General features: G+C 39.9%; 1 protein-coding gene across 11 annotated transcripts in view; it reads left to right on the top strand.

The window, feature by feature from the left end:
• MAST2 (microtubule associated serine/threonine kinase 2) overlaps window positions 1–15,805 on the top strand; it is a 192,289-nt gene that overhangs the window by 87,147 nt on the left and 89,337 nt on the right. The window contains exons 1-3 of one of the 11 annotated variants that reach the window (XM_064665348.1): window positions 1,550–2,664; window positions 3,773–3,805; window positions 4,625–4,831. The exons of 8 other annotated variants lie outside the window; for them this stretch is intronic. In XM_064665348.1, the coding sequence (XP_064521418.1) occupies window positions 2,615–2,664; window positions 3,773–3,805; window positions 4,625–4,831 (290 nt within the window). In that variant the 5' untranslated portion in view covers window positions 1,550–2,614. Of the gene's footprint in view, window positions 1–1,364; window positions 2,665–3,772; window positions 3,806–4,624; window positions 4,832–15,805 lie in introns of those variants that run through there. 2 more of the 11 variants (XM_064665346.1, XM_064665352.1) reach the window with 2 other exon arrangements.

Here is a 15,805-nt window from a genome sequence, read left to right as displayed (position 1 = left end):
GCATAAGAAACATGAAAAAAAATTTTGATACAGAATATATCCCGTAAAAATACATATTTATATAAATCAAATATTACAGACTGCTGTTTTGATAGTGATAGGTGCTGGTAAAAAGTAGTATTTACCTTAAATTTTTGTATCTATCTCTATGAAATACGGTAAGCAACGTAATAGTGTTTGCTAATGACTTGTGCAAGCCTTTTATGGTGGTTTTTATCCCTTCTAATTGCTTTTTAAGACAGTTTATGTCCACTTTGGGACTTGTTTTCTCTTGTTCTCTCTCTCTCCTTCTCTGCACTACCCTTCTACTTACAAACCTCTGAAGAGTCTTAGTTGCTACAGCCTTAGACATTTCCGAGGGTGTTTCATTAAACAAGTCTTCATCATAATTTGTTAAACTTACTCCCAGCTTCCTGACAGTAAAATAACACTTAAACACACCAGGGAGTTTCTCTGGGAGGATGTGCTGAATTACGCGTATTCTTTTTAATGTTTAGACCTTGAAAACAACATCAAGTTTGATGGCAGGAAAGAAGATGTCTGGCCTTTAGTGCTGGTTTATGTCTTTGTGTTGACACGCTCAGGTGCTGTGGGAATTCCTTCTGTATCTGCAGAGAAATGGAGTATATCACTGTGTTTCTGCTCATCTTGGCGGGTGAGTGTTTCTGCTGGTGATGGATCGATGCCGTTTCCCTGCCAGGAGCAAGTGCTGTTGCCCCAAGAGTGGGGAAGCCAAAGTGTTGGAAGTGGATGAAAAATGGTTCTGAAAAGGATCAGGGAGTTGTGCTACTTTCGCACTCTGTTCTGATTTGGATCTGGAAATAAAGTAAGCAATAATGCCTCCAGTCGATGCTTTCTGCTTGTGATGCTTTCTGTAGATGGGGAGAGAAAGAGGTGGTCTCTTCTGACCACCCCTTCCTTCTCTGAGTGTGTAGAAGCAGCTCACAAGCAGTGGATCAAAAATAACCTGCTGCTCTTAAGCTGATACGTGGGGCTGGCTCTGGAGGTGGAACATGCCAGATTATTCTTGGGGGGCTCCGTAGCAGTGTTGCTATTTGTATATTAGGCTTTAAAAATAATTTGGAAGCATGGTTTCTCTAAGAGAATGATTTGGTGAATTAAGGGGATTTTAATGTTCTGCAAAGACTGTAATCTGAGAGACAAAGAATTTATGGAGGCTTTCATCAAGGATTTAAAAGTGGAAAGAGTCTTTCGTGCAGTTCTTATTATCGAATTTCCACTACTTCATCCAGGTTCTCATTTAAAGAGTATAATAAAATTACACATACCATACCAAATTTGTACCTTTTGTTGCTTGCTGTGCTGTCTTACTCAGAAGGCACAGTGTGGGGGGGCAGGGGCTCTGGCTGTGTAAGGAGCAGTCACCCTGGTCCTTACTCCTGAGCCTGGGCAGTCTGTTTTCCTGACCAGCTGTAGCTGTTGAGAGCTTGGGGGATTTTGTAGTGTAGGGTACTCCTGCTGTGATTGAAATTATGAGAGGGTCTGAAGATAGGAGTTGTCACCTGGAGTTTGACTTGGTCGATGAGTAGTTGTGAATGGCAGTCTTCACCTGCCTAAATACAATCTTTAACACTTTGAAGTCTATCAAAGACAGATATTTGGAAATTTTTTGGGGAGGAAGTTGCATACTTGAAAAAATTGGAAAATGTTGCATGTTATTTGGGAAGGTTTCGTTAATAGCATGAAATTGATTTTGAGCCGATTGAAGTTGCCGTTTGCAAGCCAAACTGCCAGACTTGCACTGTAAGGGAACATTGTCTCCTAATGGTGTTCCCCATTCCCCCCCCCCCCCAGTATCTGGCTCCCCAGGCTGCTGCGAGTGCTGTTGCTCTGTTTTCAGCTCTGGAATCCATGAATTTTATAGCTGAAACACAGCTTGGGAGTTAGGGGAAGGTGTTTTAAGTTTAAAGTTGTGCGTGTCGTTCAGGGGATTGATTTCTGCACGGGGGCTGGTTCATGTGTTCCCCCGCCGGCCGGGAGCAGCTGCTCCTCACACACCGCTGATGACTCTGCCAGGGCTTTGGGTGGGAGCAGTGGCTCTGCTCCTGTCGCCGTGCGAGTTTTCAAGCTGCTCTCTGAGGTTTCTGCCAGAATCCTTTCAAGTGTGCCATCGCTCCCTTTGGCTTTCCGCTTTCCTTTTGATTTGGTGAGCGCGACTGCTCCTGCTCCTGCTCCTGCTCCTTGGAGCCCAGGAGAAGTTGGTCTCTGATTTGCTGTGGGCTCAGCCGGAGCGTGTCAGGACCACATTGCTGGCTCTGTGACAGGTCAGATGGCCACTCTGTGTCCTGGACTTGTCGGCACCTTCTTCCTTTCGTGCTGGTGGGCTTCGTTTCCTTTCGCTGGATGCCGTGAATAGACTCGCAGGAGATTTTAATTTTTTTTCCCCTGTTTATAAATAATTAGGTTTTTGACATGAGCTGTGCGATTAATCTGGACCATTACTGAGCTCCTGAGGTCTCTCTGATGCCGGGGGTATATGAAGAGCTTGGAATTGCACTGATTGTTCTGTGCTCTGCGTTGGAGTGATAACGGTGGGCTCTCCTTCCCTGCTCTAAGCCTCTTATGCTGGGAAGAGGCACAGTGTGTCAGCACAATGATGAAACGGAGGAAACAGAGGCTTGGAGCCCCATCTCTGCGGATCCAGTAAGGACTGTAGTGAAAAATAAATTGCACTTAAACATTTCCGGTTGAAACTGTGAAGAAAAACCAGCCAGAGTTTTCTGTGGCCAATAGAAGTTGCTTTTATTTCTTAGAACTTTATCTGTCGTGCTTATTTGGCTGTACAGGAAATTTCATTTGGAACCTTTAGCATTTTACTTTTGTGGGGTATTTGCCATAAAGTATAGCCAAAAAAGAGCAATGTTTAAATATTTTTAACTGGGGTATATTGTGGTTAGGTTTTCTACCAAGTATTAATGTGGTAAAACTGAGTGTTTGTAACTCTGTCTTTCTAGTTTGATCACTCTTGAGATTTAAAAAGTACTTCTAATAATCTGTCAGGAAGGTGTCACGGGGCTCAAAGCTTCAGAAACCTTGGCTACCATTATTATCTTTTAAAATAAAGAATGTTGTAGCAAACTTTGAGATTTAAAGCTAAAAGTTTTTACTTTCTAGAAATACATTTTTATATGTATTTCTATAAATAGATTTCAAACAAGCAATTCCATTTTAATGCTTGTGTCCTTTATAAAGGCTTTGAAATCTACTAATGAAAACTGCTATTTCTGATGTTTTTATTTATATTTATTGTTTCTACTTGGTAAAATATTAAAGAAATTGTGTATTTAATACTATGTTTATAAGTAGGGGAGGTTAAATGAATCTGTCCCGTAGTCAGTGGAGGGAGGAGCAGGGTAAGAGGCAGGCTTAACCTTTTCTGTCTGCAGACTGTAAAGCTCATCAGCTGTGTAAGCAGAGATTGCTAGTGGGGAGGATTTCCAATATGTAAAGGTTACTTACTGATAAGTATTTAGATTCATTAGGAAATCTAAAGCAAGGAACATGAACAAACATGCTTGACTTCAGGACTTTAAGTGTAAAGTATCTGAATTCTAAACAAAACTGAAGCGTCCTTCAGATTTCCATTCTTCTCAGTTTTATGTTTAAATATGGTAAAGAGAAAGTTTTGTCAGCCCTCAGTCAAAAATCAAAGTTACAGGTGTAAGAGTAGAGTGGCACTAGTTTGTATTCTAACACATAAGAACACGTTGTAATACCAATATTTGTAAGTTAACTTTTACTTTATTTCTAGTGAAGGACATCTCATCGTGTATAGTTCAATGAAGTAGGTGTCAGAACCTCTGCTCTGTGTTTCTGTAGAAGTCTGTTTGCAGCTTTTTGAAAAGCAGCTACCTTGAGGCATTTTCTGTGCTCTCTGTGTGTACAAATGTGTGTTGGCTGCTACCCCTGCAAAAGCAGGACAGTTCACAGAGCTGAGCACAGAGCTGGGCATCAGCGTCCTCAGCTGCAGTCCTGATACAACCAGGGATGTGCTGTGGACATGTCACTTTAACCTCTTCGTGCCTCAGTTTCCCCACTGCTAAAATTAGAATAAAGCCATTTTGCAGTGCTGCTTTCAGGCTTAAGTAGTTGTTGTTCTAAAACACTGTCACTGCTAAGTGTTGTTTTCTAGTTTAATGGTTTGTGTAATTCATATTTTCACAGTTGGGTATTTCTGTTATTGCCACAGCTGTGGTATGACCATGGCTCCCAAACTGTGAAGGCTGTGATACAAATGGTCCATGTCTGTTACTGGTGCCATTATCAATTTGTTGTTTTTACTCAATTAAATGTTTTATATTAGAGATTGACAGTGGTGCATATTCCAGAAAGCCTGGAAATTGCTACAAAGAAGGATTTGGATAATTCCAGATTGGAAGGTTTTTGTAGTGGAAAAATAACATTTAATAGATATTAAATTGAATGAAAAATACATTTTGATTTGGATGGTAATGGAAAGCATGACTTTTGACCACTTAGTTTATTGCATTTATTGAGAAGGTATAACTTATATTTTGGAAGTATCTTTTTTTTTTTTTTAATTGAAACAAAAAATGTGATATTGACCCTGATTTTTGTTTTTTCTACTGTGGTACCTTGTCAGAATCTCCTCTCCTTTGTACTCCCACTGCCGAGGAAATGATGTTCATCAGCACATGTTCTCTCCTACATCTGCTCCAGGTCTGCAGCATCTTAAATTCCCATTTAGTGCTGACTGTGCACTTGTTACTTCTCCTCTAGTATTTTACCTGAACTCACAACCCCAGAGCAATCCATCTAGTCCGTGCTACAGCCATCCTTTTCAGTGGAGGTAAGGAAAGGTGTCAACTAGGAATTGCTAATGGTTTGGTGTTGGCATAACCATCTATGAACTTAACAGCTTTATAGTTTAAGAGAATAACATCTAACAGAAGGGAACAGCCTTATAGTCATAACTTACTTACAGCCATTTAGTGTTCAAGTTCATGTTGCTTATGGGTACAAGTTCTTTTTAGTTCATGTGTAGTTTAAGGCCCTATGTAGGGAAGAAGGTAAAATGGATAAAGGAGTGGAAACCTGTCTGCTGGTGTGTGCATGCAAATTGCTGGTGGTTAGCTTCTGAATATGTGTGCAACTTGTACCATGCATCAGAGGAGCCCTCACAAGCATGGCTGATGTCAAGAAAACCAATATAAAAGTAAAACAGCCAAGAGTGAGGTCCTTAAAAATACCTGTCTAGAATAGTGGGTCTGTGCTAAAGGACTGCATCCAGTTCTATTCACTGGAAATCCACATTGCTGTCTTACAGAGGCTGGCAGGATGAAGTCTCCAAATGATAATGAGTAAAATCAAGCCTGTTGTTAGCAGGTTTAAACGTGGGGTACTAGAGTCTGTAAACCAAAACCAGCCCAAACCAGCCCAGTTTGTATTAAAGCATTGGAGAGGTTGACTGATGTATTTTTTCCTTCAGGATTAGCTCTTGCTCCTTGTTGTGCTCCTATGGGACATGCATGGCCACCAGGAGCCCCAGTGGAAACCTTCAGCTTCTTCACTAAGAGGAAACTTTACCTAGTGAGATACTCCCAGGCACAGGCTAACACAAACTGGAGATCTTTGTGTTTTGGTTATGAAACTGGAGCTCATTGTGGTACCTACTTAAAACTTGAGCCAGCATAGCATCAGAGGGCTGGTTTTGAAGTTCACATGCTGCAGGGTGGATGTAGCTGGTCAAATTTCAGTTACTCATCAGGTGGTAATGCAATAGCCCCTGAATCTAGACTGTTATTTCAGAGGGAGATTGCTCCTGCTGGCCAGTTCTGGTGGGAGCAACCAGAAAATGCGAAGTTGAATTATTTTAGGCACCTGCCCCTCTAATGCAGAGTGATGAATAGTACATCAGGTTGTCAGCAAAGGAAGGGGATGTTGCCTGTGTCTGTCCTCACTGTGCAGGGCCATGGAGAGGGGCTTGCCCAGCAGGCTGCTGCTCTCCCTGCACGTTGGGCAGCAATTGGCGACAATTCTTAATAAGGTGCTCATTTTGGCAGCACTGGCGGTGAAGTGAAGGGCAGCAACTACAGAGCAGTCTCCTGACATTTCAGTGTCATTGTCATCAATCTAATTTTAAATGAATTTTTATTATTTAAAGGCTGGTGTTGGGTAATGTTCCTTTAAACAAGGGTGATTAAATACGATTAAATGCTTTTTAGCCTTGGGGCTAATTAACAGACTGGTAAGTGGCAATTAAATATCAAAATTAGATTATTGTTGTAGTCAGTTGAGAACTGTTCTTTTTGGAGATGAGATCTGATGATTATTGATTATTTTCAAAAGGTCTTTTTGGTACTTACTGCTTTTTTTCCTCTGAGAAACCTTCGAATTTCAGGCTTCTGACACGGGTCAGTGAATAATTTTCTCTTTAGGAGCAGTTCATATAAAAGTCTCATCATCAAGTTTTATTCCACTGTTACTATGGACTCTCCTTGATATTAATATTTTTCGCATATGGGGACCTTCCAGCCATCTGCTCTTTAAATACTGAATGGTTGATGATTCACAGATATGTTGTTCTGTGTAAGAGCTTAGGTCTGCTGTAACAACTTTTTATTTTTGTCGTTGTTGCTTTCACCTGTGCAGCCCTTGATCCTGTTTTTATCCAGTCTTTCTTTGTTGTAGTTTTGTTTACTTGGTTACGGTACCAGTGATGGCCATTCCTGCTTGCTTAGAGCAAAGGTCCTTCTTGGCAACTTAGTACTGTCATTGATCTACTCAGCTTAGCACCCTCAGTTAGCCAGGCAGAGGTTCATTTCCATGGCTATGCAAGGAACTGCTGAAAAATGTAGCAAGTAAAAGGCCTTGACGTTAAATCTTTCTCACTTTTTACCTTTGGTACGTTGCTTTTGCAAGAATTTGCACAGGTTTTCCCTTCTTTTCCGTATTTCACGGTGTCGTTGATATTTTTACGTTGACAAATGATGCATCTGATGTCCAGACAGGTGGCATGGAAGTTCATGGCTTCTGAAAGAATTAATCTAATTGAGATTGAAAATATTTTATACGTAACCTTTGAACAAATGAAAATAATGTAAACCTTTCAAAAGAGTAAAAGGAAATGTGAAATGGCTTGATTACAATACAAGCAAATTGATAACAGGTGGAATAAGACTGCAATAGTTGATGGAACTGTGGGTTGGAATTAAGGTCATGTAACTTTAGGAAGAAAATAGAATGATGTTCAAAATTAAACAATATGAGTCTCATCTTTGGGATCTGGCTTGCACTCTTCTGGGGGTAGCAGGGAAGTCAAATTACTGAAGAAAAAAATGAGGCCATGTTTCACAGCTGGTCCTCTTTATGAGTTGGCAAATCTTTATGCACCCATATTTGTACTTTATTTTAATCAAAATACAGATTTACAGCATCTTTTGATCTCAAGTTGCTTAAAATATGTCATGAATTAATTGTTCTAACTTGGAAGTGATGAACTCTGAGATTAAAGGAGGGTGAATTTCCCCCATTTCAGAAAATGTTACACGCTCTGTAACACCGTCAGCAGATATAAGACAGTTTCAGTAATTCTAGAAACAGTTTAATTTGTTTGTGATAAGAAGGATGAAAGTGTTCAGGTGCCATATTTCTGGCATCTGTGGGTGCTGTAGGTTAGCTGAAGTCTCAGTGGAAATTTGCTTTATCCTAAGAAATCAATGGAAGAGTTGGCTTCAGCTGGATTTTCTAAGGGGTATTTTCTCCTGCTATTTTGATTCCATGAATTCATGCCAGTTGTGGAACATGTTCCTATAGAGATATATGGTAGAGATTATTTTTATAGGAATGTTTTCCCTTGGAAGTTCTAGCTTTAATAGAGTCTCTTGATAATAGCTATTAATTTTTTTATAGCTTTGCAGAATACTTTAATAGAATTTTTTCCTAGCCTGTACAAAATCTGGTCACTATTTCTGGGAGTGATGGTGATCAGACCCTTGCTGTCTTATTTAAGTAAAACAAAATGGGAAACCTAATGTTGCTCTGAAATACTCAGTGTTTGAGCACAGTACATAATTACTTGATCAGTGTGTAATTACAATGTTATGAGTTTTATATAATTAGGATTTTATGGACATCTGTGATATAATTTAAGAATATATTAATTTATTTACATAAAAAGCCTATTCTAGGAAACAAGCTTTTAATCAATAACTGTGGTAAGTGATAAGAATATATCATGCATAGGCATTCACCAAATGTACTGGGAGGGTTGCCTGCCTTTATTTAAAGCCTTTTTTTGCCCAAGCTGTTGCAATGGGTAAGGGGAGACCTATATTGAGAGCTATGGCTTGTTTGGGTGTGTGAGTGAGGTTGGGTGGGCAGTGTCCTGGGTGAGTCTGCTCCACTGCAGTAAATCAGGTGGGCTTCAGCAAACCTTCACCCAGGGGTGGATGTCTCAGTTGGAGACATCCACCTCCTTGGAGTGAGTGTCCTGTTAGACCGTGGCTCTTTATCTTGTGTATCAGGATTGCTGGTGTGTCTCCAGGAGAGAGCCTCGTAACTCCAGTCCTTCTGCTCCGAGGCAGGTGCAGAAATCCCTTCCATAGTGTAAGGATGTATCCTTGGCACACTCATCCCCAGGTCACCTGCGGTTTGGGTTTTGAAGACTGCATATATTTTACAACTGTGGGGCAGCACCTGTAAACAGGAGAAGTTCCATATTTTTAAGGAAGATCAAAAATGTTTCAGAATTCAGACTTGATGAGGTTCTTTATTTTTATTTTGAAATATCTCAAGACTTCTCAAAAGTTGGTGAGGGTCTCCTATCTCTCTACTTAAATTTCTTTTAGTTTAAAGTCACTTGATATGATACAGGTTTTAAGAGGTTTTTTTGAGTTAGAAATTCCTATTTGACAAATGTCAGGATTAATGAAGACGCCTACATTCAGCTTGAATGACATTTGGAAATTGTTTTGGGTTTGCAGCAAGTGTTATCCTCCTGTTTTAGCGCTTGATTTGGTACAGGTTCAGCTTTCCTAAAGGTGCTAAATAATTGGTCAGAGTTGACTGCAAGACAGCAAAATGTCACTTTTGGAAACAATGTAGATCAGCAATTCAGGAATAATGAGTAACAGAACAACTTTGTGGATATATCATTATGCAAACCGTGAAATGATGAATTTTGAGTGGGTAAGCTTTTGGCAACTGAATTCTAATCTACATCTCACATTGAATGAATGAATTTCCCACAGTTCATTTATTTTTTAATGGAAATTTTTCTCTTTATTCCTTTTCTTTTGTACCGGTTATTAGTCTCGGGGATCATTTTTCCCATCTAGGAGACTACGGGGGATGGACACAGGTGATACCTAAAACGTGATGGGCTCAGATAACTTCTTGTCTGTCTTAGGCTGATTGGAAACTGTTTGTTAACTGTCACATGGTTGGGAATATTGAGGCATGGTGGCCTGAATGGTGTGATTTTTTTATGTAAAGGCATTACCTAAATGCCAAAATGTCGGTGTCCTGCCTGGAGCTGCCTGGAGCAGAAGAGTTAAACCCTGGGGTTTGGAGCTCGAGGTGTGAATTCTTGTCTCAGTCCAGGCTCACAATTTGGCTGCCCTCCATGGGACCACTTGTAAATCATGACCTGGTGGTTTGACCTGGGAAATTGGAGGCTCCCAGAGGAGAGTGTGTGCTTGTGACTTCAGAAGTTGGAGGGCTTTACTGTTTGTCATCCATTTCACCTATAAACCATATATGGTTATGGTTCATAGCTGGTTTTTCTATGTAATTGTGTTTGAAGGCTGTGATCTGCTGCTACACCTGCTAAGAGCTGACTTGCTATAGCTGCACTACTAAGAGTTTGGCATGGCTGGGACAAGTTAGCAACTTCTGGTGAGGAATGAAAATCTCAGAAGGTTCTTAAGAGATGGTAGAAAACACTGAAGCCTTTTTTTTTCTGTCTTGATTCTCAAATAACAGTGATTTCCTCAAACAACAGTATTGTGCTCAGTTCTGTATAAAATTTTTCCTGCCACATAGTCTGTCCCTCAAAGGCCTTTTGATCTCGAGTACAGATACAGAAACAACCCGAGTGCTGAAACATTCCTGGCAAGGGAATAATTCTGAGAAAGAAATATATATTCTTAACCAGGCAGTCATGTGTTTGTTATTGTTGATAGACAGTGCCATGCATTTTCCAAAATTCGTTTTCAATCGGCCTATGAGGGAACCAGGTGCTATTTTTAGTTCTGACTTGGAAAATTGGTGAGTGTGCAAACAGGCCTGTTAATGTCCTGTTCAGAAGCACTAATAGTACAGACGTACTGATAGCGAGCTTAAGGAACGTTTAGAGTGTAAAGAAGGAAAGAAGATTTCAGGGTAACTTTTTACCAGTTTGGGAAGTGGTGTCCCATTTCAGCTCTGTCTCGCTCTCCTGAGCTATGGTGAACTTTTGTCTCAAATTTAAGCTCTTGTTTGAATGCAGCAGAGCTTTATCCTCTGTAATGGACCCATTCATGCTCTCTTTCCTCCAGGCTGTATCTGTGCTCCCCCTTTTTTCGAAATCTCTCTGTTCCTGTTTTTGTTCATTTGTCTCAAATATGCTTCTTCTAGTCCTCCAAGTTCTCTCTTACCCTCATTTATCTCCTGAAATTTTGCTGCTTTGGCTAGTGGTTATTATTCTGTCATTCAATGCCTTGTGTGGTACTTGAGAGCATAATCTTCTAACCTAGTTTACATTACACTGTCATTATGAATTATTAATGTTCTAAAATAAAATCTTCGAACAGTAATCTTTGCTGTGGTGAAAGAGCTCTGTGTGCTTTTGTTTCCTTCCTGTTCTCCCTGTCCTTTCCTTTCTTTAGACCTTTAGGTCTTTAGAGCAGGGATGTTATTGATCCAGCTGTCTGGTAAAGACTTGCTGTGCACCAAGAGTCGCATTGTCACATCTCTGGGCTGAGATGGGCATTTATTTATATAAATACAAAAAAAAAAAAGTTTTGGAAGTAATTCTTTTGATTCTGATCTAAGACCTGCTGCACGAGTAGAAGTGATAATGTATGTTTGGGTTACAGCTTGCCTGAAAAGGTGAATACTATTTTTTGTACTCTCTATTATATTTCAGTTTTTGTTCCTGTGATTCTCAGTTTTATTTGCGAACAGATGAGAAAGGCGAAACAGCAGAACAGGTCAAGCTATAATTCTCAGCAAAATTTTAGGGCAAAATTTTCCACTGAAAGAAATCTGGTAAAAATCCCCATCAACTTTCCTCCACACTTCATTTAAATGCAACCGTTCGTCCATTCTGCTTCCGAGAAACTGGAAGATTTCAAAATCATTAAACGTCCAATTTTCCAAGTGAATCAACACACAAATATTGACCAGAAGTGTTCCTTTTTGGTCACGAGTGTCTGCCTTGCCCTTGCAGAGAACTTGCAACTAATTTGAGCCAAATGGAGTGGATTAGGGCTGCGTTTGTCTTTGGCATGGAGGAACAACCCACGGGGACGTGTTCCAGCCTGTGCCCCGCGGCCGGGCGCGCGCAGCCTCCGCTCGTGGCAACATGGATCAGAAACCTGTGACCTGTCGCTTCTGCAACCTTCCCCTTCTTATTAAGGACAGGGGCGGCTGCAGCCCCTGCCGCAGAGCGCCGCGGTCGGTGGTTTACGTGGTGTTGTTGTATGTGTGCTCTCAGCCCGGGTGTTTGTTTAGAAGTTCGTTTAGAAGGCAAAGCTGGAAATATTATTTGCTTTTCTTACGAGCTGCATTTTGATGGGTAGCGCAGAAACCTAAATTTGGTTTTGTTAGAAAATATTAACACCCCCCCCCCAAATTTTTACTTAACTTTTGATTTTGTTCCCCCCCCCCCCTAATCTGCAAGATCTGTGAAATGCTACATCTGCTAGTCAAAATTTGGAAGAAAAGAAAGTGAATATAAGATGAATATTCCTATTTATCAGTATTTTCTTTTTTTCTTTATATCTGAGATATAAAGGCGAGGTGGGCTATGAAAGTAATTTATTTTAAAAACAAGCAATTTTGTTATATATTTTTGTTTCTAGCTATATTATTTAGATTTATCTGTGCCATTTTTAATGTTACAGTAGAGTGTAGTAAGATTGCCGACTGTTAAATTATGTCTTTTAGTATTTCAACAGAATGTTTCTCTGGAGACTGCAGAAATCATTCAGAATTCCATATCTGCCCATTCTGTACTTTATTTCAAAGCTGAGAATTCAATTGGAGTAAATTTATCTTGATTTATTAAATCCTCTTCTGTCTTCCGGATCTCTAACATTTATATCTCCACTTACATATAGGTAGACATATATGTTAGAAGTCATAAATAAAATAAATAACTTTGTTAGAAGACCTTCTAAATACTATGTGTGCTTTAGGAAACCTTACTTTTGTAATGCATCACCTTTGTGGGTTTCTCAGAATTACTGTAAAAGAGTTGATAGAGATGTATCAATCTGTAATTATTTAAAAATCCATGTTTTGGGCTTGTTCTCATGTTCAGTCTATTTTTATGTTATGTATTTTTCTGAGGCTCACAACCTGGAGCAGTTTGTTTGCCTGATGGTTGATGATGCATTATCATGGCTTTCCCAGACTTAAAAAGCCAAGCTTTAGCTGTGAAGATTTGTAGTATTCCAAAGAAACAGCTAAAATAGGGGCCAATTCCTGTTCAAAATTCATGGCTAAATTAGGATGTAATTCTGCCTTTAAAACTAGATAAACTGTTCATCTTTTTTTGTGTGTGTGTGTCTACCAGCACTCATGATGTTTCCCAAGCATGGTTTTGATTTCTCATGTCTCTTCTGTACCATGGCTTATTTTGTAAAGTCTATTCTTATCCCGTGCTCTAACTTCATTAAGAATTTATGCTTGAAAATGTAAAATTCATCCTCTTCGTCTGTTCATTACATTAGCATTCCCCTTGCTCCCAGAATAACTCTTCTTAGCCAACATCCTACAAAATAAGCTTTTTGTCTCAGAAAAGCCATGGTAAATGCAAGGGCTTTACAATATCCTTAACATTTCAGCTGAGTCTAAGTGTATTAACCAGGGAACGAGGAAACAAGCCGTGGAGTGGAATGTCCTGCACCGGATATTCGGGTTGGAGCAAACAACCTGAATTATACTGAGAGACAAATCAGATGCCAGAGCTTGTTTTAGAGTTCAGGCTTGATTTGGTCTTCTGGGTAATACACTGTGAAACAGGTGACAGCACTCCCTTCTGCTGCTTACCACGTGTGCCCAAGCCTGGGGCCACCATGGTGATCCTTGGCACAGTGTCTGCATAGGCTGCTGTTGGGGGGTTGTGCTCTTGCACAGATGAGAGGAGCCCCTTTTTTTGCTTTTGCAAGCTGGTAGTTGTGATCTGAGTGACTCAAAGCCCTCTAATTCACCCCCTGAAATACAGCTCGTTTCCCTTTCTTTGTTGTTTGCTTTGTTCATTTTACCTGAATTAGTTGTGTGTTGTCTTGGTTTAGTTTTAAACATCCACTGGTAGTTCTTCTTCAGTCCTCACTCCCTGCAAAGACACAAAGTCTGCTGACTGCCTTTGCTGCTGCTTTTACCCTTAATTTGTCCTTCAGGCTCTGCACTGTAGTTTTCCTGTAAAATGGGGGGGAAATAAACCTGCTTTTTCAAATCTGCTTTGCTGCCAGTCTTGTTGGAATGGTTGTGGACCATGTCTGTCAAGGGCTGTGTGTTACAGCTCTTTGGGGTATATACAGACCCCATGTTACAGGAGAATTAATATTAGCCTGGTTGTGTTACTCCAGTGCCAGGAGCCAGAGGTGGAAGAATTCTGCAAAGAGCTGAAGCTGCTGAAGTGCTGTGCTTGTTCATGGAGAGGCTGCTGCAGGTTGGAGTGGCAGGAGAAGAGATTAGGTTATCTTCCTGTTTGCAAATGCAGTTGCACAGTGAATTCATTAACACTGTCTTGCAGTTTGGAAAGGAAGTTCTAAGTGCACTGGGATAAATAATACATGGCAAAGATGAGGAAACACTACGGTGGCAAGAGGGGGCTCAATCTGTGTTTTCCTTTGGATAATTTTTTGCCGGTGAAGAGGAGGGGAAACCTTTGGATGAGGATGTTGAGGTTATGGCAGCACTCTGATGCTGTGTTTCTCAGAAGTGCTACCGAGTGTCCTCAGCAGCATTTTGGATGAAACGTTAGAAGGCTTCTGTATAAACGTGAAGTGACATTTTCAGATCTCATGTTCAGTATTGTTATTTTTCAAATAGCATTTCTCATTTTCATGGCGTTTTAATCACATGTGGAGGTTACATTTGATTAAATCGGACAACTGACATTTGAATTGCACATGAAGAAGGCAGGGCTAGGGAAAGAGTGCAAGTTCTAGTAACTTATTTAAAGAGGATAATTGACCTTTCCGTGGCGTCTGAGCCCAATTGTCAATTTTGTGAGCTTGAAATAATGTTAAGCTTATATTATATTGGAATTGCCAAACATCTTACTAGTGTTTCTTGGAATGAATAGTGTTGCATGGAATATTAGCATGCTAAGAAGTGATACTTTTGTAAAAAATATACAAAGAAAGAATCTTTCTTATTAAGTATTCATGGGATTTGAGACACAATTTTAGTACTGCTCACTTCTTATCACTGTTTAGTAGTGCTTTCACTTAGAAAATACTAATTGTGATGAGAGAGCTGTAGTTGGCATCCTCTGTATCTGAGTGAGTACGACTTTGTGAGAGTTGTTTTAGACTGAAATCAGAGCAGTTGCTTATGCTTAACTGTGCAGTGATACTGTAGTGCATTAGATACCATTTCAGGCTGCCTGCTAGGATGGCAACCCCTGTTAGTTCAGTAACTGTGCCCAATTAAAGTTACATGAGAAGCTGGCAGCTCTTGTGCAGGTGTTGGGGTGTGCAGTGCCTGACAGCTACTTCAGTAAATGTTCAGGAAACTAGTGCAGTCACTAGGATGTTCCCTACATAGGAAATTCACAGCAGAGGGAAGTTTGGTTGTTCTTCACCCCCAAAAACCTTGGCCACCAGCTCTTAGTTTAATCTTATATGAATATGTCTTTGGGAGCCCTTTTATACAGGGCCATTGAAATCTGAATGAGCCACTGTAGTAAAAGAGTGTGGCTCTTTAGTTCGGGGGGTGGGGGGGTGGGGGGGTGTGGCTTGGTGATTTCTACCCAAAAAAGAAGAAATCTATGATTATATAACCTGGAAAATAATGATAGAAAAGTGAACCTTAAAGATACATTCAACTTAATGTTTTCTGTCAGACTGTTACTTCCATGTCCTGTGATTGCAGACGGCTCAAAGACAGTCTGTTCTTCATTTGCGTAGGTCAGTGTTCAAATAATAATGATGCCCCAAATAGCTCAACACACATCTCCCACGTAATTTTTTTTTTAAAGGAACCTTCCTTTTTTTTTTTTTTTTTTTCTTTTTTGGGGAAGCACAAAGGAAGAACTTTTCTCCTTTCTTTTTATTGAAAGAACAAAGTTTCCTGCTGGAGTTTTTACACCTTTTCACTGTATAGTGATACAGGGCAGATATCTCTTCACTTGTGTTAACTTAGGCTTACTTATAGTAGAATAATTTTCTGTGCTTGTTGGGCATACAATTTAAAGTTTAAAATAAAATCAGTATGCTTTTTATAGAATGTGTCTTCTTTTTTGTGACTTTCCAAACAATTTAGTTTTGCTAGCAAAATCGTTTTGATTTCTGGATATTTCTAATAAGTAATCTGTAGCTTTGAGGTTAATGACTATTAAAAAAGTTAAGTCTGAAAGTATCATGGTTATTTAGGAAGAGGGAGGTTT

This window comes from Pseudopipra pipra, chromosome 9, assembly GCF_036250125.1.
Source record: "Pseudopipra pipra isolate bDixPip1 chromosome 9, bDixPip1.hap1, whole genome shotgun sequence".
NCBI classification, from domain to species: Eukaryota; Metazoa; Chordata; class Aves; order Passeriformes; family Pipridae; genus Pseudopipra; species Pseudopipra pipra.
This window is presented reverse-complemented; position numbering and strand designations above follow the sequence as displayed.